This window comes from Necator americanus, chromosome II (assembly GCF_031761385.1).
Source record: "Necator americanus strain Aroian chromosome II, whole genome shotgun sequence".
In the NCBI taxonomy this organism is placed as follows: Eukaryota; Metazoa; Nematoda; class Chromadorea; order Rhabditida; family Ancylostomatidae; genus Necator; species Necator americanus.
The window spans coordinates 34,893,406-34,920,157 of record NC_087372.1 but is presented as its reverse complement, the minus strand read 5'-3'; the positions used below and the strand labels follow the sequence as shown (position 1 = coordinate 34,920,157).

At 35.2% G+C, this 26,752-nt stretch overlaps 1 protein-coding gene across 1 annotated transcript; it reads right to left on the bottom strand.

Moving 5' to 3' along the window:
- Nucleotides 1-2,089: 2,089 nt before the first annotated feature.
- On the bottom strand, nt 2,090-26,543 carry RB195_020433 (uncharacterized protein; the record flags this gene model as incomplete). The annotated part of the gene is made up of 12 exons (XM_064188721.1): nt 2,090-2,198; nt 2,301-2,515; nt 3,561-3,732; nt 5,379-5,542; nt 5,614-5,682; nt 9,714-9,792; nt 10,301-10,401; nt 12,178-12,279; nt 18,030-18,110; nt 18,240-18,305; nt 21,406-21,543; nt 26,211-26,543. The coding sequence occupies 12 exons, from the start codon at nt 26,541-26,543 to the stop codon at nt 2,090-2,092; spliced, it is 1,629 nt and encodes a 542-aa protein (XP_064044602.1).
- Nucleotides 26,544-26,752: the final 209 nt, after the last annotated feature.

Here is a 26,752-nt window from a genome sequence, read left to right as displayed (position 1 = left end):
TATTATTTTTTGTATTTATTTTTAAAAGAAAGCCATCTGGAAAATGGATTTTTCTAAAGCAGAGTTAGCAAAATAGGATAGTTGCTGGGCGGTTTATGGATGCTAATAAATAGAAGATCGTAAACATCCTCATAATATTCATTTTATCCATTGAATTATATTAATATTAATAATTAATTAATTATATAATTTTTATCCATTCCCGCTTTACACTGATTTCCACCCCCGACCGTAATTCAATAAACAATTACAGTGATTTTTTCCATTGAAATAAAGTTTGCCATGCGTTACAGGTTGTTTGCTAGGTGGAACGTTTATTATGCCACCGGCCGCCGGACGTTACCTGATGGCGTAGACTTCACAAAAACAACCAAATAAAATGTCCGGATTCAAAGAATAAACAACTTGAAAATTCGAAAAAAAAAAACATCGTCTACCTCCAATTTTATAAAATTACAGAGTTACAACGCTGCTACTGGCTGTTTAGCAGCTGCATTGATTTTTACTTACAGTTTTAAAGGTTCTATTCAATTACAATAAATATTGCCTATTTAGAATAGCATTAGCGTTGAAGATTTCCACGATTTATCGATTTGTCGCTTCCATGATTTTCGATTGTTTCAAGTCAGAAATCGGTGAGACGGTTGTGATCAGGAAAATTTTCGAGATTTTTGAGAGATTCATATCTCTCTTCATGCTACTACTCGGTTCCGTGTGAAGTTGATTTAAAACGTGCAGTATCTTTGTTTACGTTCTGTAAGAACGAGCACTAGGTACCGTTTCCACTGCGCACGACAAATTTCTCGGAGTTTCCTTCTTTCCTGTTGTTTTTTTTTGTTTTCCACTCTTTTTACAGGCATTATGGTGAGTACAAGCAACTCGTTCCCCTTCAAGAAATCCAGAAATCCAAAGGAATTGATCCGTAGGACATCTGAGAAAACAAACAGAGAAACCAAATCAGTTGAGGCTTCAGTGAAATATACTGTAATCCATGCAGACCTAACCTAATCTAGATAAATAAATTTTGTGCAGATATTTCAAACCACCATACAATCACCACCACCACCTCCACCACGAGTTAGCGAGAACAACTTACCTTATCGGTGGTCCATAAGATAGAGATGTACTCGAGTCCATAAAGAGCTGGAGAGCTCAGGTAGACAGCTTTTCGGATAGTATAAGAGTTCACAAGTGATCAAAAAGATCCTTTCGAGCCTGATTTTTTCCTGGATTTTTTGCTTAAATTCAAAATCTCACCGATGTTTAGCGGGCGACGTCAGTTACTAGCGTCAGTTTCTAAATTTAACGAAGAAATCATCGGCTAGGTTTTAATTTTCTATGAATGACTCGTCCAGGAGGCTGTAGAAGGATCAATCTTTTTTTTTCCAAAAATCTCTAGCCTTTGTTCTAGGATATATGATTTTACTCCGGAGTGTAATAAGTGTCTACCAAGGTAGAAAACCGTGGATCCTTCTCATCAATGGAGGTGGGATTCAATGCGTACACGAAAGGCGAAAGAGTCTTCAAACTTCATTGCAGGGGTTTCGTTGGTGTTGGTTGGCGCGGACCGGTTTCGAACCACAAATGGATGAGTTGCGGACGTTCCTGCCACTGCGCTACATGGTCATAACAGATCCACAGTCTCATAATAGCTATCGTAGTAATTTAAAAAAATTGACAGAACCAATAACACAAAACGTAAGGATTGCACCATGATATGGCGAAGTTTTTTCGGGAACGTTCTGATTTTTGTGGAACCGAAAAAGACAGTGAAGGAAGTGTCCCCATCCTGAAAAAAAAATAACTCTGTAGAACAACGTGATCTATGAAAAATTTTATTTAAAGAAAGCTATGTACAGACAAATTCATATTCATATTGGGTATAACATAAATTTTAGTAATCAACACCCAAAGTAAAGAATATTTAGAATAAAAGGAAAGAAATTTTCTTGAAATCTGTAGAATATCAGAAGCACACCGGGTAAAAGTCACAGACTTTTGCACAGAGAATAGCCTATTCAATGGAGGGAGGAGGAGGTAAGGGATGGTTCGTGGTTTTTTTGGACAAACCACCGACGCCGATCGACATTCACGCGATGTCAATGATTCGGGAATGACGATAATTGTCCAGATAAAGACGTGATCTTCGTTTCGGTGTCACATAGTCCTCAATTCTACGTTCGTGATCATGATAGTACCTGAATTAAGTGCCGAATTATTTGTTTATGGACTAACTCATTTTCAAAAAGTAATAATAAAGTAAAAAAAAAATAAAGTCAGCTCATCTAATCCAAACTTACTTGGAATTTCTGTTCTCATCTATTTCGGAACATCTCGTATGGTTGGTCACGTAGGAATGTCGTTTTTCATCGGCAGCTGCTAACCTCAAATCGCCGACCTCAATCCAATCGGACGGATTCCATTGCACGAACACCAGCGCCACGGGCAACTTTTCCGGCATCACCGAGTGATGAGTGATAAGCATTTGAAGCGATGGAAAATGTTTTTCACAACTCTAAAATCGACAGAAAATCAATAAGCCGCGAGAAAGTCAATAAACCGAAAATAGAACGCATAATTAATGTTGTGTAAATACGAATAAACAATAAGCGTCTATTCGGAAATTATATGAATTTACATTTTTTTTTCTGTTCTTTTTTCTTCTGTCTGGCTTTTTTTTTAACGAAAATCTTATAACTTTATTTTTCATCTTTATTGGGAACAAAGTTGTTCCATCGTAAACCTATCTGAGTTAATTATACGCTTTTCCCTCCTACTGCTGTAAAAGGATACTGTAGATGCGTCACAATGCGTTGATGAGTTCCGCTGAAGAAAAATTACGCAACAGATTATAAATGAGGTGTTGGTGTGGTACCGTATCCAAAATATTTCGAGTGGGATTACTATGACGGTAATTCAGCTAATCTACTGGGAAGCATCATTGTTATGCTAATCTATTATTGCGTAAACATGCGTAAACAATAAGCATGTGTTTGAAAATTAGGATGAATTTGCGGTTTTTTCCCACAGGTTTCGCCAGATGACCATTTTGGAACATAATACTAGTAGTAAATTAATTTTTCTGTAACAATTTTGTAATGTAATTTTTTAAATCTTTTCGTTAGTAATTTTTCTGTAACATTGCTAATTTTACATGCTAGATAAAAAAGTTTATAAAAACCATTCTAGGATGTGATCGCTGTGGATAGATGTTTCTTAGCACATAAAGATTATTTTCTTCTTTTTTCACATTTCTAGAACTTGAAAAATAAAGTGTTCTCGATTTTTTTCAATTCAGGAATTTTCTAAGAGATGAGATCTGGAAGATTTTTTGAAATTTACAAATCCAAATTCTTACAGTAATGCTCCAAAAAAATCAATCAATAATTAATGTAAGATCAACAGAGCGAAAACAGGGTGTTTTCTGCAGTAGAATTCATCAATACGAGATCGCATTAGAACTAGACTGTACTTGACTCGAAGAAACATTTTCCAGGAGTCATTTCCGAGAGATTCCAACTTCACCAGGATTTTCTATGAATTTTCGAGAAGAATCTCACCTTAATTCGATATCCGTATTGATTTCTGATGATCAAATAATGTGAGATACAGGCCGGATTGTGCGTGGGCGGCACACGAACGCTCAACGCCAAACATCGCCGCTTCGATTCCGAATATCGAACAACGAATGCGCCTTCGCAATGTGACAACAAATTTCGCACCAATAATTCCCTGAAAATAAAGGAAAATTAATTCTTCGCTGGCATCGTGCCTTCCCTAAATTCGGCGCGTTCACGTCACGTTAACCCACGTGACCATTGGACGTGGTCACGTCAATTACGCAACATCTGTCGGCAGATCACCTCGTGTTCTTTACGTGGATTTTCTGTGCCGGTGAACGTTGCTAATTGCATGGGAACATGCTATGAAATTTGGTTAGGACCAGAATTTTCCCTCTGCGTGACCTCTAGCGTTTCAATGACAGGAAATGAAGAGGATGATACGGTAACAGAAGTGTTAAATTAATTTTGGTAAATATTCCAAAAAAAAATTAGATTTTTAAATTAATCTTATTCGGTCGAATTATTTTAGAAAAATCAAATTTAATCCTAATTCCTAGAAAAAAGGACAATAAATAACGCAATGTTAATATACGCATGTAAAATAATAAATAATGAATAATAAATAATAAATGCCTGGAAAAAAATAAAAAATAATACAATTACCATAGTACTCACTTTTACTTCAGTTACCTGTAAACTCCTATTTCTAAAAAAATTATTTATTGTTATTTCTATACTCATTTACATATATTTTTAAACTACTTCTATTTTTACTTCTATTTCTTCCAATTTTTTTTCTTAAGCTTAACCTCTTTTTTTCTCACTATGTATAATATATATGTATGTATAATAATAAATAGTAAATAAAGTAGATAAAAAATAAAAGTGAAAAATAAAATGAATAATAATAATAATAAACAACAAATGAAGTTTTGCATTCTTTTACTGTTGGATTTTTTTTAATCAACAAGAAGAGTTCCCGAAAAATAATAACGTGCACATTTATCTGGGCTAGTAATTTGGGTTCTCGGAGATAATCCTGACATTCGAACACCTCCACTCGAAAACTCGAAAGCCCGATCCGATCTCGACCTATTTGCGCACGTGTGTGGAGGCATTCCGATATCCACGTCGGCTTCATTCATGCTATGCAGCTGTTGATTTGACCCGCGATGACTTCCATTATGTTGACGAGATGGTGATCCGTAGCTAATTGCCGATTTAATTGCTCTCACACCGTCGACGTCGTCGTCGTCGTCAAACAATTAACGCAATCAACCGATAAGTTCAAATGTTTGAAAGAAAAAAGCAAGTCAACGGAGAATTTTTTTTTCAATACTTGTAAACTTCTATTTCTAAACAAATTATTTATTGTTCTTTCTATATTCATATACATATATTTCTGTACTACTTCTATTTCTAATTCTGCTTCTTTTCACTTTTTTCTCAACCTTACTACCTTTTTTTGCAGTTTTTCAATCGTATTCTCATCCATGGACCCTTATCGTGCATGATAAAATATACAAATATTCAAATAATTGCGTTTTCCTATGCTACGGGTTGCTGGAAACATTTCTATGTACTGAAATTTTCACTAAGTTATCCTAAAATTTACAAGAAACCAATCCCTGCTTCTCTAGCATAATCCCAAGGAAATTCTGGCGTGTTTCTTGTAATCTTTCATGGGAATTCCATAGAATGAACATCAATAAATTTCGAATTTTTAGCGATAGGCGTTTTTTTTTTTGTAGTTTTCGAATGATCAGCTTAGCAAATGTCTCCCGATTGCCTGAACCTCTGGCCAGAAAATCTTACCTTGACGGCAACTTCACAAAATAGCTGACATTATCCAGTTGAGCTTGTAACGCTTCATCGATCGGATAAATCCATTCACCAAGTTTTTCATCGTAGACTAGCACAGGTTCAACAGCAGGTTTTTTCTCCCTATTTTTACTTGGAATAGGTTCCTCTGGGACTGGCTAAATGGAAAATATCGATTAAACATCTGCTAAGTTTTTTTTAGTAACTTCAAGACGAGAAAAACACTTACCGAGGTTGCTTTAGGTTGAAATTCTTCTCGGCGAATATCTTTACGTGGTGGAGAGTCAATATTGCTCATCTGAAATGAATAATTAGATGATACGGTAGGAAAATTCTGGAAATTCTGTACAGAAATTTTGACTTCTTCGAAAATTAATCGTATATTAAAAATTAACTGAAAATCGTACATGGAATAGTAATTAATCCTTTTATGTTCTCTTTAGTGACTTGAAAATAACTTCATTAATTCGTGTGCTTTTCATACACATCTAGTTTTTAGAATTATTACTTTATCTTTAATATTTACAAATAAAACGCTAGCAATATTATTGATAAAAATTTCCAGAAAAAAGAAGAACAGCTCAAGATTGTTTTCGTAGCGTGAGAATGATGGAAGAATAAAAAAAAAGAGATGATAAGAAAAAACCGAACGAAAGTGATTTATTTTACCAAATTTTTGAAATTAAAGCCAGAATTAAGTGAGAACTTCTTCTCTGGGGAAAACCTACTCCATAACCTTTTATTCCTCCTTCATTTTTCTTTTTTCTATTAAAATTATAGAAAAGAAGACAAAATTAAACCTAAACATTAAACTATGTCTAAACGTCCGTCCTCAAAATAAAGAAAAGGATTTATTTTTACTTAATTCACTATTTCTGAAAAATTATTTTATTTCTAGAAATCATTCCTATACTATTAAGGCGTAGTTAAATACGTGTGGTCCAAATTTCTGGCGCGCGGCCAATTTTTTTTGTATTCGATTGCGTCGAGCGGAATTCGATCCGTTGTCTCGCTGGGACCTCGGCGTACGAAACGTAAACTAATAAGCACTTTCTTATCGGTAGATCATCTAACTCATCATTTTTTGTCGGACACGACGTGCACGACGTGTTGCGTAACATGGTGTGTCGTATAGCAATGTATTATTAAGTGGTGAACATCGGATTGCGTCATTCACGCGACGTGACGTGACGGAAACGTATCGCAACGAGTGGTGCGGTTGACGTAATATTTATAAGGTTACTATTGTGATTTTAGAAAAAGCTGGAAAAATTCGGAAAGACTGGCAATAACGCAAAAGAAATATCATTTCTGGGTGATTATTTACATTTGTGAGGGTTGCACTTTCGAGTCTGATTGCAAAATAAATGTAAAATATGAAATATTTAATAAAATGTAAAAATGGATCCTCAAAACTCCCCATCCCCCCATCCTCCTCCTCCGTCCTTGGAAATGTCAGCAAAAATAGAGAAAATTAAATGAATAAATATCCCAATCTTCCAAAATAAAACATAAAAATTTCGGAAAAAAAAATCAAGAAGAATTTCAAGAACTGCATATAACTAGTTTTATGGTTGTGGTTTGTATAAAAATATTAAAACCCGACTCTTTGACAAATTTCTGTTTAGTTAAAATCCATGGAAATAAATAATATGGACGTAATTCTGTTTCATTCTTCTTTCTGAGAATTCAGGAAAACTTTTTCTGGGTATTCCGTGGATTTATTGTTTGTTCAAAGAATTGAATCTTCATCATTTGTTGCCATTTATTGAAAAAAAAAAATAAATTGCCTCGGTAATAGCTTTATCATTACTAATTTATTGTTATTAATAGTAAGGAGGGAGTCAATTACCGTATGATTTCAAATAAAAAAATCTCCATCATCGTATGGGAAGTTTATGAGTTTCCATTTCCCTTCAAGTTCCTTAATTCCTTTTTTATCTCTTTTCAATAATTTTTTTAAATGCCTTACTGATTTAACAGTTAGGAATAAATGCATGGTTATCCATAAAAACGACCTGATATGTATAGCAAAGCCGTTGAGTTAAGTTGCATAAATTTCTAGAGTTTTTGAACATTTCAAAAATTGAAAACATTTTATTTCACAAAGATCAAAAAATTTTTCAAAAGATCAAAAAAAGATCCATAGAAAAAATAAATATAGAAATAGTATGGAGATTCCTTTAACGTCATGGCTGATTGTTCTTGGTCTCCAAACCCAAACCACACTACCCCTGTTTTAAATCTGTTGGTTCTATCGTACCCCGTTTTTTTCGGAGGTCATTAGAGTGTCCACAAACGTTGTAGAGCCACAGCTAACCTCCCTACCTACAGTGCAATTCTACAGTGATTGTCCACTCGATGCAGGCTAGAATTGCTCTAGCCCGAGCACTTGTAGCCTTCGTACAACTACTGCAGTGTGTTGCTCTTGAACTTATGCAAACAATAGACGGACATAGGTTAAAGAGGTTCGCCACTACTCGAACATACATATAAATGAACCATATTGAAGCGTTATGGGTTACGGTAGTTTAATTGTGAGAAAAAGTGAGCTGTGAAAATCAAAAGATCGGTGTTGACGGTGGTATAGTGAAACAAAGGATCGATATGTATGAAGAGTAGAAAGAAGGAAAAGGAGAAAGGAAAGAATCGCGAAACAGAAACAATGAAAACATAGGAGGCGAAAAAGAAGGCAAACGAAGAAAGGAGTGAAGTGATAAGTAGAGAGAGGAAAAGGAGATGAAATAGAGGAATAGGTAGGAGAGGAAAAGGAAAGGCTAAACGAATTAAAAAAAACTAGGGAACATGGAACCAGGGATGAATAAAAGAAAATGTGAAGTGATAAAGAAGGATACGTAGCGGAAAACTGATCAAAATAAAGAATGGACTGGTGGGATGAATGATGTAGACAGAAAGAAGAAAATGACCCAGAAATAAATATATAGATATATGTATAGAGGGAAAAAAGAAGAGGAAGAAGGACGAGAAGACGGGTGGACGGAGGAAGAGACAGGGAGATGAGAATTCTAAAGTTTTAGTATTATTTTATGAAAAACTATGGCATATTTATTCATTAGCACATTTTTTTAGCAAAAAAAAAACGATTTGAAAACAATTTGTAGTTATCCTAGAGAATTGAGAATGACGAGATTCATACTGTACCTTCGAAAGTCTGTAATTACGGGCGCTACGTATTCAACCATAATCGTTCCGCGTTTGGCCACTTCTTTCAATTTTTAATTAGAAAATTTTGAAAAAATCTCCACATTTTCGATATGTTCCCTATATACGGACGTATATGGAAACTGATACCGTAGTAGTCCCCACAAAAACGTCCCGATTGACCTTAGACTCATCCAGAAACTTCCAAAAAATCACTTAAGCAGGTGGTTGTTTATCGTTACGTCATTCGTGCAGCGCTTCTCGTTGCCAGACGTGCACCCGAACCTCCTATGGGGTTCTTATCCCACATCTTACGCAATTCCGTTTATATTCTCTAATGAATATATCATCTATAAGGACACTAGAGTTAATCCAATCGTGAAGTCACAGGAGGACAATTTGAAAAAAAAAACTAATTAACTCATAAGTGCTATGCATTATCCCAGAAATAATACGGTATCCTGCGAATGATTCCTTTATTTTTCAAAATTAAGAAGATTAAGATCTTTTAAATTCTGGATTAAGTCATTTTTGTTATTGCTTAATTATTTTGGTAACCTTGTAATTATTTATTAAACTTTCAAGCTCTAACTAAACTATTCTCTTTCATTTTCTATACTCCTCTCAGTTTTTTTTTTCTGGGAAACTTACAATGCTCCTTCCCAAAAATTCCCTTTAGATCTTATTTTATGGATTTGGAAAAAACCACAATATTTTTCGGATTAAACAAACAATTGACTACTCATAAAATAAATGGAACTACTCATAAAAGAAATGGAAAATTGGAGTGAATCTTGTAGCGAATAGTAATAAATCTCAGTAATTTAGTTCTTGTGAGAAATCTTAAAAAATGAAAAAAATCTTAAAAATGAAAAATGCTTTCTTAAGCATTTTTATGAGAAAATTTGGGGAAAAAACCAATATTTTACTTTAAAATCCTTTTTCTTTCCAAAAAAATCCATCCTCTAATCGTATACGAATGATAGGACTTAGGAAACCCCATTGTGGCGGTAATTACGGATAAATACCACCTTCCTCCACCACCATATTACCCTACGCGACTCAATAAACCGCTTATATGAGGTCTCGTTTAAAGTAATGCGCTTAGAAAAAAAGAAAGAAGGAGAGAAAAAAAAGAAACGCAAGAAAACTCGTTCACTAACATACCCTCTTATTTGCTATTGAAGCGGTTGATGAGAGGCGATGAATTGCACTCGAGAACACCGCACTAACTGGTCGTCGTTTCCTAAAACTGGAAAATTCCTCGGAAATTTATATGGCGATGATCAGATCAGTTCAGTATGCGGTTCTTTCAGGAAATTTCTACAGAAAATAAAAGAAACAAAGATTTCAATCAAATTGTTTTGTCGATTCGATTTGTTCTAATTGAAAAAAGATCTTTTTGATTTGATCAAATCGATTTGTTCCAAGTGGAAAAAGAGTTTTTTTCTTATTCCAAATTTTTCTTATTCCATTTTTCTTATTCTTTTTTTCTTTTTCTTCATTTTCACACAATCATCTATCCAGTCATCCTATCCAAATAATTTCTAATTTTTCTAATTTTGTGTTCTAATTATTCTAATAATTCGAACTATTATTGGCCAACACACGAAAATTAAGGATTTGTCGACTTATTCGATCCCTTCGTTCTCACATTTATTTTCGTTTGAATATCAAAAAATTCAACAGAACAAAATTGGGTCCCATACAGAACATCGTTTCACTTTTAACAGTAAATCGTGTCTAAAACAAACCTCTTCGACTTCTCCTCAAATGTTTCTTTGCCTTTTCCCAGGAGTCGAGACATGAATGCGGTGGACGAGGTACGTTTATCGGATTTTGACGGTATAGGAGCCTGAAAAGGCAGCACTGGAAAAAAACGGAAGGAATGACCGCTTATGTGAGTTAGAAGATAAATCACTTCTGGATTTTTATTTCCTTAGTCTCTGGTGAAAACGAAGTAATACCGAAACATTAGCTACTAATAGAATAAATTGCTCTTGGCTCTAGCTTAAGTAAATCAATAGAAATCTCTGAAGATTTGTTTTCGAGAAAATATTTAAAAATACTTTGTTTATTTTATTTCTCTCATTTTCTCTTTATTTATCTTTAAATTATTGAAAACAGAAAAAGGACTTTTTTAACAGTGCAACACAAAATACTTTCATTTAGAAATTTTTCAAAACATTTCAAACTGGCTTAATTTAGAATGTCATAAGGAAAATTTGTGAATTTCTTAAATTATTGAAAAAAACAAGACAACGCGAAGACGCTAAGTGAAGAGAACAGAAGAAATTTTCCTTTCAGATTAGATTTTAGATTCTTTCCTACTCGGGTCTCGTAACGCTGGAATAGCTGGGAGAATATGCTAAAAAAGGACAAATCAAAATCACAAATCAGCCGGCGAGGTAAATCGGACCTTCCTCCTGAAGTTGAAGCGGGCCGTGTACAAAAAAGACACTCCGACACCTCGCCATTCGTGATCACCCGGCAAACTGAGGAAAAATTCCCTTTCAGAAAGCTCCTACGGTTATAATTAGCGGTCGAGGCTCTTCTCTGGTGATTTTTCTCGGATTTTCATGGGAACGAAAGGGGAACGAAGGAGATTTCCTTCACTGGATCGCGTAGGAAGACGACACGTAGAAAATGAAAACGTTGTTGTTGACGGGATGAGGATGGTAATCACATAATGCACTTGACGGGTTGAGTAGTTTTGCGCACAAACGTTAACGTCATTTACGACTTGATCGTAAACGCGGGGACGGGAAGGCGGCGGCGGTACGAGCTTTGTGCTTACGTTACGCGTTAGTGGTGTGCACCTGTGACTCCGACTTCGTACCGTACTCCTACGTCGTAACGCATATGGGAATTACGTGAAACGATTGTAAAGTGCGATGAACTGCTGCTGGGAAAGAACACAGAACCGAAAAGAAAAAAAAAGCCACAGAGAAGAACCGCAACGACCGCGACCGCGCCACTATCCAGAAATTCCAGCACTATTTCTTTTCCTACAAGCGAGATTAGCGGATTAATCGGGAGTCGTTCTATAATCCTTAAAGGACTCATATTCCATGGAAATGTATCAGAAAAATATTACTATATTGATCTAAAAATTTACAGGAATTAAAATAGCACAGAAAAATCAGAAACCCTAAATTGTAAAAAAAGAAATACCCTTTCAAATGAAGTGTTGGGTTACGCTAAGCCCCTTTTTTTTCGTGCGCGAGTTTAAATTTTAGAAAAAAAAATGAGATTATTTTCTCAACTCTTTTTTAAGATCCGACGTCTAAGAAATCCATGGAAATGCATCAGAAAGAAAAATTATATTGATCTAAAAGTCAAAAAAAAAATAATATATTAGCATTAGAAAAATTCAAGACCACTCTGAAGAAAGAAATGTTCCTTCCAAATAAAGGGTTACATAACGCTAAACCCTTTTTTCCATGCGGGAGTTCAAATTTGAAAAAAAAAACACCATTACTAATGGTAATCTAACATTTTTTCAACTCTTTTTTTAGATCCACCGTCTAAGAAAAGGAGAAGCCAGTGGAACCATTGAACTACGAATTTTAAAAGGAATCCCTCCTGCGATTTCAAAATTTCCAGAAAAATTTCCAGAAAAATGACTCACTGGCAACGGTGTCGACATGGTGACCGGTCGTACTGGTGTACTGGTTCGGGTGACAAGTGCTGCCTCAAATGCGTTCCCCAATACGGATTCGATTTCTTCGACCTTAAAAAAAGGTGTTTAAACGGGTTCCATTCGTTAGTTTCTAGGAAAAATATTAAAAATGTCCCTGGAGAATAATTGTTATAGGCGAGAGAAGTAATGCAATGCTTGAACCTCTTAAATTAGTTAATAATGTAATTTTATAAGTAAAAATAAGAATAAGAATAAAAAAGAATGAGAAGAAAAGAATAAATAAGGATAAATAAAAATAGTAAGTAAAAATTATAATTTTTTTTTCGTAAGATTTTCTGACTCAGACAAATTGTGTCCTATTTTTTATCTTTCTTTCCTGGTGCAATATTTGTGTATGTAAATAAATAAATAAATAAATAAATAAATAAATAAATAAATGAATAGATAAATAAATAAATTTTTGCGACTTTCTTTTTCGAAAAGAAAACCAAACGAAGAATTCCTTTAATCAGCTACTGATATTAACCTAAAAAACCAAATAAAAAGTTCCAAGCAAATATCCATGGAAGAAAATGTTCAAGGGGTCAGGAAGGAAAGAGAACAGGAATTTCTAGGCAGAAAAGAAAGTGAAACATCCAGAAAACGTGAAGTTTTGGAGATGAAAGCTTGAAAAATGTGTAGGCATCAACTATGAGAGACGAGCGTCTCGCTCTAATGTACTTTGGGCAGCAAAAAATGGGTCAGCTGTCCGCAAGATTTCAATCCTTTAGGATTTATGAATGGGAAAGTGTAGGTTCGGAGAAATATTGTTCTAATTTAGTGACAACAATAAAAAGTGAACTTGGGAATGGGAAAGTTTTTGGAAACGTTACGGAGGCAGAGGTGGTGGTGGTGGACGACGAGGAGATTCTGTGCTGATGGAAGAATGATAGCGAAACCTTGCCTCGGATTCGCGCCGACGCGGAAACTGTAAACGCCGCCGAGATGCGCGCTGCGTTGCGGATGTAAATCTAAGCAAATAACGTGCCATATGTACATATGTATACCAAGAAATATGTAACATAGAAACCGGTTGTTGAGTTACACCTCCAGATATGCATGCATAAGAAGTATTTGATTACTGGGAAAACTAGGAGGAGAAGTGATTCACGGGAAAAAAACCCCCAGCCCGAGAGAGATCATAGAGAACAGGATTAATCGAAGTGGTAAACGTCGCATCGTCTCACAAAAAAAACTCTCTTCTAATGTAATAAGAAAGAGGAGAATCAGGAAAAGATCTAGGAATAGAAACGATGGGGGAGAAAAAGTGTAGAACTGAACTGGTTTCGACGCTAAATTTAGAACGAATTCAAAGTTAATTAGATTGAGAACTTTAGAACTAAAAGGTTCAACTAATTCAATTAATTAAATTCTTTCTTCGTCTCTAAAATCTTTTATAAAGTTTTTTTTTAAGCGGAGGTGATGTTTTAATTAATTGGAGAAAAAAAATTAGAAAATTAAAATTTCTTATTGTTCTTTCTTATTGCTGGTTTGCAGGGCTCTTTTTTTCTTTCAAAGATTTTCTCCCTGAATTTTCTTTCAATTAAGGGGATAGGTTATTCCTAAGAGGTATTCGAGATTCTGATGAAATTCAAAATGTTATTAATTTTTTAAAAATTTTATTCGTGTTCAACGTGATCAGGAAAAGGAATTCCAAATCAGTTATTCACTAAAGATGGACTACGGATGGCCGGAACTGAAGCGCCGGAATGTTTCCGTCGTCAGACGGCTGGGTGCGTGCAAGTGTCTGTGTGCGGGTGTGCGGGTGTGCACGAAACTCATCCATCCGTCCATCCATCATCCGGCTGCTCTTATCTTGGCATCAGATCAAATGGGTAAATTAAGCCTAGCGTTCTAAAGCGAGCGCGATTCACTTCGACGCGGCTGAAGATCGCAATCGAATTTTAACTTTGTGAATTATCGTGGATCTTTATTCTTTCTTTGTAATTCACATTTCTATCGAGCTTTGAGGGAAAGAAATCGATAAATTCTCGAAATAACGTTGGGTGAATAGAGAGAAGAATAGAGGAAATCATAGCGAAGAGAAGGAGAGAGAAATTCCAGAGAATGTAACTGGATTTGGTTTATTTGTTTATTTTTTTTACTCCATACTATTATTATTTGTTATTCACATTATATTATTGTACATTATTATATTATTGCATTTTACTGTATCACCATGTATTATTATATATTATATTATTTTATGTTATCATTTAGATTATATTATTTATTATATTATATATTATATTATTATTTATTACTCAATATTATTAGTAGTATTCCCGAAATTAGCCGATGAATCAGCTAAACTCGAGAATTGGGAAAATTCGATGCTTTAAACCACAATAAATGAATGAATAAACAAGCAGGGAAACAAATAAGTAAATAAAGTAAACAAATAAAAATATATGATAAGTAAATATTAATATAAGTAGTACCATAGCCTTCAAGCAACCGAAACCAAGTTGAATTCAAAATAATTCGAATATGCAAACATTGTGATCGATATCGATTGTAATCGAAGCGGTCCAAAAATTGAGCCCTTTAGGATTTTTCCAAAACACGAGTTAAAATTAAATAAAAATAATTGAGATCTGTAGGTTCTTATAAGGTGAGCTGAAAGCTAATCACATCAGCACGAACCAATTTATTACTTGGTTGATTCTAAGTTATTTATCGATTTGTTTATGACCTATATTTAGGATAGAATACTAGAAGGTAGAGTTATTCGAATTAGATTCCTTGAAGAATTAGATGACCTAGGATCAACTTCTACAAGGTATTAAGGTCACCACGCAGCGCCACCATATCATATCACATCACAGGGGTTAAGCAAATAATTTGCTGGGTTCAGCCGATGATAGAGCATTGTGTTCCCCATGATATACATCAATGGCGGTAAATATTGCTGTGAATAAATCTGAAAAATATCGATTTATCCGCCCGGGACCTCTAACCTGGTCTTCTCCCATTGGGCTACATAAGTTGGTCGCCTACGCCCTGTTGATTATAATAAATAGTTCTCGATAAGGAAAACTGATTTTAGAGAAGGATTTTTTATCTTCTGAAAGGAGCGGAGGAGAAAACAACTTTTCCATTTGTTTGTTTGTTTGTTTGTCTATCTGTTTAACTGCTGAAGAAGGAATGCGATAGTTTTCTTTGCAAAAAGTGAGTGCGGAATTTTCCTTTTGCCTTTTGTCTAAACTCGGACAAAATATGATATCCTTTCTCGAAGAATCATTGCTGTGTGTGTGAATAGATAAGAAATAGTATAATAATATTATACAAACAATATAAGTAATATAAATAAACAATAAATAAATTTGCGCTCAGGAGACTCGTTTGTTTCACCTAATGGAAACGAATTCTTAGGATCTAATTGGAGAGGATTTCGTATATGAACGGAAATGTAGACATTACGCTGAAATTATCCACAATTTTTCAAGGAATAATCGAACGAGCACTGGAAAATTTTCCCGCAAAAATGAGATGAGTCAGTCGTCAGACAGTTAACAACGGACATTTCGTTGAAACATCTGGCGCGCACTGAAGGTGCCGAGAATGTGAAGAACAAAGCGAAAAAAGTGAAGGCGTCTGTTCCCGTCAGGTAAGATTTTAAAAAGTTCTCTGGAATTTTTGGGAAATCTCTCGAAAACTTTATGGAACAACTGAATGAAATCGTTTTTCTCAGAAGATTTTAGTTGAAATTGGAGGAAAATCATTTTTTTTTCCACTTTTAAATCAAACCAAAATCAACCCAGCCTCTATTCTTACAATTTGAGTTTGTTTTTAAAAAAATTGCTATTTGCAATTTATATAATTTATTCTAGTTAAAAAGTGGCTGAAAAATCACTTATTCCTCCGTATTATTGCTGCAAATTATCTTTACCAATGAAGTAAAAAGAAATACCAGTGAAGGAAGGAATTGTCTCAAGTCAAACATTAATAGCTAGCTGATTTTTGAAATTTTTAAATTTCTTTTTCTGCAATTCTTGATCTTGAATGGCAAAGAAGAAACCAAAGACTTCCGAGGTCGGGGATGTAAAACAGTGAGGTTTGCTGGGAAATGACGCCTCTAACGGGGCGAGAAACATTTAAAATGCAAAGCGCGCGTGACGATAAATTACCACCACATTGGAGTGGCGAGGAATGCGAGGGCGCGAAAAACTGCGAGGAAATGAAAGAAGTTTAGCTGTGAACTTTTTTTTGGGGGGAGGAAAATTTCTCAAAATTCCTCGAAGATTGTGATTTTTTGCGTGTTTCAAATGATTTTTCGGACATCTTAGCATCCAATCGGGGAAAAAAATGCAGAAAAATCACGTAGTAATCTGACCCGCATAGGAATTTTTTCAGGAAATTAAAAAAAAAACAATTTGAGGGTGAGCGAATTCTTGTGAGATCTACTTTCTAAAAAAAACCAAATTTCAGTTAGAAATTTGTCTTATGTATTGTGTTTTTGAAATTCGTCGTTTAAAAAATAATTTTTTAAAATAAATACGGCAGAAAATAAGTTGGTTTCGCGGAAAAATGATCGACTATACTGACGTGTGTATGTGAAAGAGGCAGACTGGGAATATGGAGCCGAACTTAATTCCAGCCCCACCTCCCCATCCAATAGACCATACATAACCAGTTCCCAGCCTATTATTACTGAATTTAATCCTACATTGCGCTGCGAACCGTTAAGCTCGGTGTTTAGTTGCGGTGTGATCGCCGGAACGATTACGTGTACATAACTGCAATCGTTTCGGCTACGGATCCGCTGGTTGGGGAGGATTTGTGGATTTTTACGGGATAGAAATATTATTATTGCTATTATTATTATCACTATTATTATTATTATTATTATTATTATTATTATTATTATTATTATTATTATTATTATTATTATTATCAATACCTAGAGTACAAGAATGGGATAATTTCTCAAAAAAAAAAATTAGAAGAGAAAAGATTTTATTAGTCTTATTTACTACTTATTTATTATTACATATTTTCTCCATTTATTTTATTTACTATTTCAAATCAATCTATCAAATTCAACTTAAACAAATGAATATCGTATTATTATTATTATAAAGTTATCATTACAGTTATTAAAATTATCACTATATAAATTTATTTTTGGTAAAGAAAATGATGTACATATTATTATCGATCAAATCAGCGAAAATGAATCCCTCGTTGAATTTGAAATGGAAAAACTAGTCCTAGTGGTTTTTCTAAAATAATATTATTTGGCATAATAATGGATTACTGTAGCGCACGTTTAAAGTTTAATTGGGGTCTCTCGGTGTAAAGTATATGAAAATCGATTTTGAATGAAAAAAAAAAGAATTATTCAGCATATGTTGCAAGCGCATTACAATACAGGATGCGTCATTCATCCCTCGGAAGCGTCGTGGACAGACTAAAAATTGTCGAAATTCATCGATGAATCATATTTCGAAGGAATATTTCCTCGGAAAATAAGCTATTGACCAAATAATAATAATAATAATAATAATAATAATAATAATGATAATAATAATAATAATAATAATAATAATAATAATAATAATAATAATAATAATAATAATAGAAACTGTCAAATTTAGGTCCGTCAATCCTCAAAATTCATAAATTCGAGGATTGCGCCCAACAGTTTGCCTTAGGAATGTAAACAAACCTTACTTATATCTAATTTTTTCTCGTATATTTACCTTTTTCGTGATGTTTTCGAGCCTCGCCTATTTTTTTTTTGAAGCGGACAATTCTCTCGGTAATTTTAATTTTTGTAAAAAAAAAGAAATTCTCACCTGATGAATGTCTTCCGTCTGAAACACGTGACATTGTCGACGATAAGTTTGTCCAGCTGCTTCCATTGCAGTGTATGCTACCTGAAAAATGTAGGAAAAATAAAGCTCAAAGATCAATCCAGAAAATTTCTAGCTTTCTCCATGTGAAATTTTCACGTTGGCGGGGAAGGTCAAAAAAAAATAAACGGAAGTGAAGTGAGTGTAAATCACCTGACGAAGATGTGCCCTACCGATTACACTGCAGACACGTCGAAGCGAATGTGACATCAGAAGATTCTGGAAAAACTTGTCATTTATAATATGATGTAATGTTAAAAGTTGCGTTTTCGTAACAGCTTGTGACAAATTTCCTTGGGAAAAAAAAACCTAGACGAAATATCTGTACCGGCCCGTAATCCATAACGAGAGCACCGAACAAAAAGTGTTGGAAACTAGTTCGGGGAAATTTTTAATGACTCTAGAAGGCCGTTCTCAAATCCTAGACATTCTCAATGATAGCACGAAAAAATTCTATTTGAAATTTTCTTTCATAACAAATCTGTTTACTTATGGATGTTCTGCATCTAATTTTTGATTCTTTTAGGTGAATGAAACCTTTTGAGTGTATTGTAGCAAAAAAAACTTGAACTCGTAGAAATTTCCGGATATTTCCATGTGATTGTTTTTTATTTATAAAAAAAAGATTTATTTAGAGAGGTCTTTGAATGTTCTGCGACGATAAGAATATGATAGAAATTCGAAAAGATTCCTCATCGATCACGATATTTTCAGCATTTTTCGCGTATGGATTTTTTCCCTGATAGACGAACTGAAATGAGATGATTGCTGGGGAAGTTTGTTGCTGGATGTAAATTTATGCACTTATCCTGACTGCAATACTTTTTTCTCCCAGAAACTCTGGAAAATCCACATGGCAGAATTTCTTTTTTTATTCAAAAAGATTTCCCATCGATCATGATATTTTTGGTTTTCTCCATAGAGAATTTTTCCCCTGATTGAAGGGCCGAAATGAGATGACTGTTGTGAAAATTTACAGATGAATGAACGAAAACTCTGGAAAATCCATGCCATGCGGCAGATTTTCTTCTTTTTTGAGTCCCCAGTTTCTTTTTGTGCATGTAGGGAGTGTTTCAGTTCGAATCATTACCGTGTCCACATCTAAATATCAACATTGACGGGGGTAATGTAATGATTCAACGAGCGATCAGCGATGGAGCGATTTAGCGACGGGCGAGGAAAAAAAAACTCCTAAAGTACACACAGTATGACTAAGAGAATGGGTGAGTTGGAAGTCAGAAGAGCGATAGACGATAGATTTGAAAATTCCCCCCGCCCCGCGCTCTCAAATGTAATTTCACCTGAAGGCATCACCCCATGAATCTGAGGTGGTACGGATTTCAGGTGGAGTATTCGTATACGGGATCGCAGATTATGGAGAGAAGGGTGATTCCGTCCATTTCTTCCTAATTCCCGTAAAAAAACGGCCCAGAAGATACGGCTTTGAGCGTTCCGGGGCGCTATTTTCTACAACGAGTTCGATTGGAGCGCGCCAGCCTTGTGCATGCGCCGCATCTTCCGGGTCATTTTTTACGGCAATTAGGGAGAAATGGACGGAATCTACCTTCTCCCCATAATCTAATAACCCGTATAAGAATACTCCACCTGAAAAATATAAATTTGCCCGATTTGGTTTTCCGGATCCCCGTTTCTCATTCCTATTATACCCAACACGATGTTCCTGCCGGTGATAGCGATCGGAAATTACCCGGAAGGGGCAGCATTAGATCCACGGTGACGATAAGATAAAAATGCCATGCCGACGGCCGAATGTGAATGTGACCAGCGGTGTTCGTGCCCTCGATTATTCTATTATATGGACATCCACGACAAATCTCTGTCTTCTCTGTACACTCCACACTTACTATGCTATCTAGGTTTGTGTTACGGAAATTGGTTCGGATATTCGAAGAAAACTCCAAGTCTTTGTTTATAGTGTTTATGTTTATTCAGATACTATTTTTTATTCAATAATTTTTTTTTGATTTCTATTTTTTTTTGTATTTTTGTGTTTTTTGTTTTCGATAATCAAAATGGAAAAAGAAAGCTAGGTTATGAAAAAGCATTGTATTCGTTAAATTTGAAGAAAAACAGCTAAACACCGGAGGTGAAGGGGGTAAAAGTGGGAAAGTAACCGATGATTGAAAAAACGTAGTGACAAAAAAATAAAATAGTTGCTCCGCACTGTGCGAAATATTGTTGGAAAAAATCTTAGAGGCCTTTTTTGGTTAGAAATCTTTGGTTAGAGGCAAAATGAGCAATTGGTTGAGTGAATTTTTACGCAATTTTTTTGACTTTGAAATGAAGGAAATTTTCAGAAAGAAAAATGTGTTTTAGCAATTTTTTTTCTTTTGGCAATCGCTGTTCTTTTTTCTCTCTCCGTCTTCTTGGCAATTGCAGATATCTGGATTTTTCTGCTGCAACAACTGCAGGAAAATTCTACCACTTGAAAATTGAAATTAAAACCATTTAAAGAAAGCTATCAAGAGTGTGACTGCGGAAAAAAATTAGGTTGGTTAGTGAAAAAATACAACTTATGTCAGAGCAAGATAGACTCGGATTAAACTCAACTTTAAGGGATATGAAAGAAATCTCAGAACACAGCATTTCCCATTTTTTTTTCTAATATTCCAATATCTGAAGGTTTTCTTGGCTCTTTATCAGATCCATGTCGAAATTTTCCCGGATCTCCGTGATATTTCTAGAGACCACTAACTATTACGAAGATGAAATAGACTGATGCATTAGAGAAAAGTTGCAGGGCAGTTAGAAAGAAGTTACTGAGTATTATTACATTTTTTTTGTGATATACAAATACAATGAGAAATTTACGTTTTAACTATTTTTATTGAAATAAAATTCGTTCCAGAATACGGCTTTTGTATTTCTCAGGCAGAATTACGAGACACAGTACTGTGATCCGAGAAGAATCCGCGAAATCCTTGAAAGAAAGCTTGAATTTGGAATTTTCTCGAAGCTTGAGTGCTTCTCCAGATTTTCCCATTCTACGTAAGTATGGCGCCGCTAAGGCGTTCCAGGGACTACCGCCGACTAACCGGCTAATGAGTCCACTACGCAACAATGGCCATACATTACGGAGTAGGCGGTCATACTTTGAGCAACAAATTAATTATTTACACCTTCATCGGCGCAGAACAACTGTTGCCGGCAATAGCTTTTGTATTTCTCAGGCGGAATTACCGGACACGGTACTATGTCTAGGGATTAAAGTCGATAGTATAGCATTTAACAAAAATAAATTAAAAAAATTCATAATAATTTTTTCGTTGTTGGAAAATTGTTTCTCAATTTCACTAACCTCTCTAGTATGAACTCGTACTCCAAGTAACGATACCGATAATGTGACAGGTTTCGATGTGGGCGGGACTTGGAAATGTTCCAGACGATACGATACATGTTCCGGAGTGGTGTTTGAGATTGGGAATGAGCCAAGATACTGGAAAGAAGAACGAATGTGAAATGAAAATCCATGAAAAAATTTTTGAAAAAAACTAAGCAACTTATTACAATATCCTATTATGTTTATTATTATTTGTTATGTTGTTAAGGACTGTTTTTATTTATAATTATACTATTTAATTAGCACGCTTAAGAACTTCTGAATCCGAGCCGTACAGTATTCATAATTATCATGAATAGTATCGAAAATTTTCAACTCATACGATAACTTTAGATTTTTTTACATTTTTAATGCTGTTACTGTAATAAAAATGTCATTAAAATCATCTACATTTTTTAAACGTTTATTTATTAATTATTCATCAGCTTTGGGAGCGATAGTTGAACTAAAGTACTGTACTGGAAGTACTGTATTTTCTAAATGCAAAGGTAAAGCAATTGATGCGAGACTTTGAAAAAAAGCTAGAAAACTAGTAGATATTTTGAAAATAAAGTGAATAGACAAATAAAAATAAATTTATAACACACCGGCTAGCGAAGAGGTGAATTTTATCAATTTTTAGATCATGTTTGGATTTCCCTTTATTTATTCACATCCGTTGCTTTCTTGGGTTTTTGCTGTGTTTTCTCTCTCCCAAGGATTTTCCGAATATTATTGTTATTTTCCCTTTTAACGCAGCTTAGAAAAATATTAAACAAGTCATTGTATAGGCCAACACGTGTTCCAAAACCTCAACGATTACGAATTCCGGTAAAACGCGTTGGCGCATCCCGAGCGGATTGATATGCCACTGACTTTATCCTTTTTATCCTTTTATTTGACTTTAGCTCGCAATTATTGAGGTGTGAGGTTTTTGAGAAATGTCATTTCCCCCTCTTTACTAATTTTATTGTTTATTTATTGTTTATTATTGTTATTGTATTGTTTACGTTACCCTTTTATTGTTTACGACTAAAATATGAAAATTTTAGTGAGTCATCAGTCGAAAACGGAATAGTTGACGTTGATAAATCCATGGTGGTTGACTTTTGCCGGAATTCCCCCATATTTGGCCGGGGATAAATCCCCTGCATAAACATGCTCGACCCTTCAAAACGTCGGTCGTTCGTTCGGTCGGTCGGTGTCATGTTGGCAAAGGATCGATGTTATACGCTCTATCACCTCCTTAATAGAACCTTATGACCCTTCAAAGGGATTCTACGTGCTATAGGTAGAGGATAGAGTTCTAAAGATTAATAAAAAAAAAGTTTGTGCCACACCGGTGCACCACCACAGATTTCTGTAGATCTGAATTCGTCGTGACCCACCACCGATGAGTCATCGCGTAAAATGCAAAAATATTGGGTGCAAACAAAATACTGTTTTCAATTTTGCTTACAAATATTGGCGAATTAGCAGCTAATTCTACATAGCTATGATTAATTCTCTAAAATTTATTTTTATTCAGTCATAGGAAGGAAATTCCACGTGATCCACCGGTGAATCACTCTGTGCAACTATTTACATAAAATCTTCAAAACAACCAGTTCCCTTACTCGTCTACGATTCTACAAATTTCAAATTTCCAATATTGTAAATAGGTGATTCACCAAAATTTGAAGAATGGTCAGAGCTCTTTATAAGGTCTAACGTCAAAAATTCTATAAAAATAAGGGAAATTTTTAAAATCTTAGCGCTTTCAAAACATTTCGAACCCGGAATTACGCTTTTTTTGCATTGGAAAGGATACTGATTACTGTAGTGTACAGTAACAGATTGTGGATGACGGTTCAAACATGTCAATTGAGTAACCACCAGCATATGTCTTATGGTGGCATCATAAAAACATAAAATGGTCGAGTGGTTGGTGGTTTACAACCGTTCAAAACACATGCCGCTGGCATTCTGCTGTCCGGCTATGGACTCAAGGGTCAATGTCAACGTTCCGCAAACGGATCCGTCTGTAAACGTATTCGTTTAGCCAGCAGAATTCTAAGCACTACATGAATTTTTTTTGCCTGAATCTGAAGGAGCTGAGCTTTTCTTTTTGAAGGTGCTGAAGAAACAATTAGGAAAGTTTTCATTTTAAGAAATAATTTGATTTAGTTTAGGATTTAGTTTTAGGATGAGGACCTAAAAAGATTTTGCACCTTAGAATCCGAACAGAAAATTCCCGAAAAAAAATCCTATAGTCCTCGGAATTTTAAGGTCACCCTTAGATAATCAGCGTAGATTGCATTCTTAATGCACAAAGTTAGGATTTAAAATTTTATGGGATAGAGAATCAAGTACAAATCCAAGCACTTAATGGAAATACAACCACCTGCTGCGCTAAATAGTTTTTAAATGAAAAAAAAGATAGGCTATTCACAAGTGCCATGGGACCTGAGTCAAAAATTCTGTAGAACCGATGTTATCTTTTTTGTTCACTTAACCTAAATCAAAAACAGTTAGTCTACTGAATCTAAATTTTCCAGAAAATCGTCGCTGGATTTTTTCGTTCACTGCCCAAGTTCAAGTTTGAACAATTTCTGCTATCAAAAATTTCATTTTACTATTTTGATAATTAAAAACGAAAAAAGACTTCTTAAGCGTTGAAGATGTTCTTAGGAAATAGACAATATATGCATCTAAACATACAAGGCTGAGGTAGATCCATTGGCACTCGGTGAGGTATAGATTCACTAAGAGTTCTAGTGAATGCGAATATTTACTGGATTGTTTTGGGTCTAAAATTTACTTGTTCTCCCAATTTTCAAAAAAAAAATGCAGAGGATAATAAGAGGATAAGCACGATGAAAATGAAACCATTGACGATTCTTTTTTGCAAAGTTACTAGGCTGATTTCCTAACGCTCCCTCACTGCAATGGCATTTCCCTGTGGGACCCAGCATCACCTGTTCTGTCAATTTTTCAGAGGAAAAAAATTAACGTTCTTGCACGTGAATTCAGCTGATATCGTTCGTCAGGTGAACTTATGTACACTGCGGTGAAGTAATTACTAAGGTAATTAAGTGCTAAGCGAGCCCGAATCGTAGCTGAGCAGTAATGGACGCCCCATTAACCATGCGGACGTCCTCACATTTAATTATTAAACCCCATAAGAAAATTACACATTCCATCATGTTTTACTTAGGATCAAACTAGAACCAGTCTGGATTCATACATCGAGTTCCAGCGATGCCAGATGGCTTGAGAATTGCCGCCTCGATCGCAACAAAACGCGCGCGTGCGCGCATGTCCTTCGCCCGACATCGGTTGATGACAGATTATGGACGTGTTCTTCTTTCAAAAGGAGGAAAAATCCTCCCCGTATGAGTATGAGGTACAGGCACAGGTGAATATCAACCTCTTTGAGGTCACCTCATTCGATCCGATACTTTACCTCCATACCAAACCACTTCACCATCAAAAAGATCGGTACGTACGTACGTATCAAAAAGATCGGCACGTACGGATCGTGTCAACTGTGTCCATCTAAACAAAAGAGTATCCGACCGTATCACATAGCGTGGTTCTTATCGGTTACCGCTGGTGTTACCGTATCCGATTTCATTTGATCAGCTGTTCTATAATTCGAATACGAGTTGTACAAATTTGACCTCGGGCATTTGAGCGGTTTTTAATGAGAAGTTGAGAGGGAAAGTAATTTGGGAGGTTTGGAATAAAATTACGAGGAGAGAGGACCAACCCCTACATTGTAAATTGAAAATATGGGTAAAAGAGGGTTTACGGAATTTCTAAGGTTTAAAAATTCAGAATCTAAAGCCTCTACTGTTCAAAAAATCCAGAAAAGAGTAGAAAACTGTATCTCTATGTACAGTATGTCTACAGTACTTAAGTTACAGCTCAAATAAGTAGATTTTAAATCAATTCGATTCGAAATTGACCGAAAGACCGTGAATCGAATATGTAGAGCAGGTGAACGGTTTTTGTTAGTTCAGGCTAGGCTACTGTAGCATACTGTACAAACACAAGATACAAGGTCTTCCGCGGACTGTTTATGTTAGGGAGAAGAGGATGAGTATAGGATGGATAAAAATGACCGATTGATAGCAAATAAACTAAGGGAAAGACAAAAGGAATAAATGAAGAGGGGGAGGGGAAATGTATCAACAAATGAATGGATGCATGCGATTTGTTGAACGAGTGAATGAATGAATGAATGAATGAATGAATGAATAAATGAATGAATGAATGAATGAATGAATAAAGGAATGGGATACACAATATTGTTCAGAAAATTAGTGAAAAAATATAGGTCAAGAATACTCAGGCGAGAAAAAACACGGTCGGAAATGAATTAAATGTGTGATAAAATTTGAGATAATTCATACTAAAAATTCAGTTCGCATTCGTTTTCCAAATTTTCTTAATTAATTACAAGAATTACGAATGGCTAAGAATTAAATGCTTAAATTTTCGGTTCTGGTTTTTCTTAAATTCTGGTCAATTAGTAACACTTGTTCTTGTCATTGTTTAGTACTAAAACTGCTGGGACATGATCTAATAATTTTTTATTATTATTATTTATTATATCTCAATTATTCTTTATTTTGGATGTGATCACATGGGGGTCATCTTTCATTAGAATTTTGAATTTTCACGCTATATTTCTCCTGGATGTGATTCGATTGAAGTCATTGTCATATAATAAGTATTTGAAAAAAATAGAAGCACAAATGCAGGAAAAAAAAGAGAAAAAAGAAAGAAAAACAACTCACCCTGACATTCCATGACAACGCGAATTGTTGCCGCATATCCGGTACTTCGTAGTTATCTGCACGAGTGCACCTTGGACAAGGGGCGTGGTCAATGAGTTGGCAGTCGTCCAGCAGTAGGGCGTGGCCGGCCGCAGCTGTCACGAAAGCCGGCTGCCTTACCGGCTGCGTGGGCGGAGCGTTCCCATCTGCCAACAGGTGTGTGCCGTCGACGGGGTTCAGCACGGTGGCGGTGACGGCGTCATGAGCTGGACCCGGTTGTGATTTGCACTGATGAGCGAGGTCCGGCTTAGATTTATGTCGACCGAGTAATGTGTTCACAATTTTCGAATACATCCCTAAAAACAGCGATCAATAATCGATTTTTTCCTTGAGTTTGAAGAATAACAATACGGAAAGCAGAAACACGCGAGGAAAAAGGCGAAAAATTGGTCATCCACGAAATCTAAAAGTAAAAAAAAACTTTTATAGCTTCTAGTTGGTTAGTTCTCGTAAAATAATAGGGATAAATACCTATTAAAGGATAAAGGGGTCAGCGAGTACAA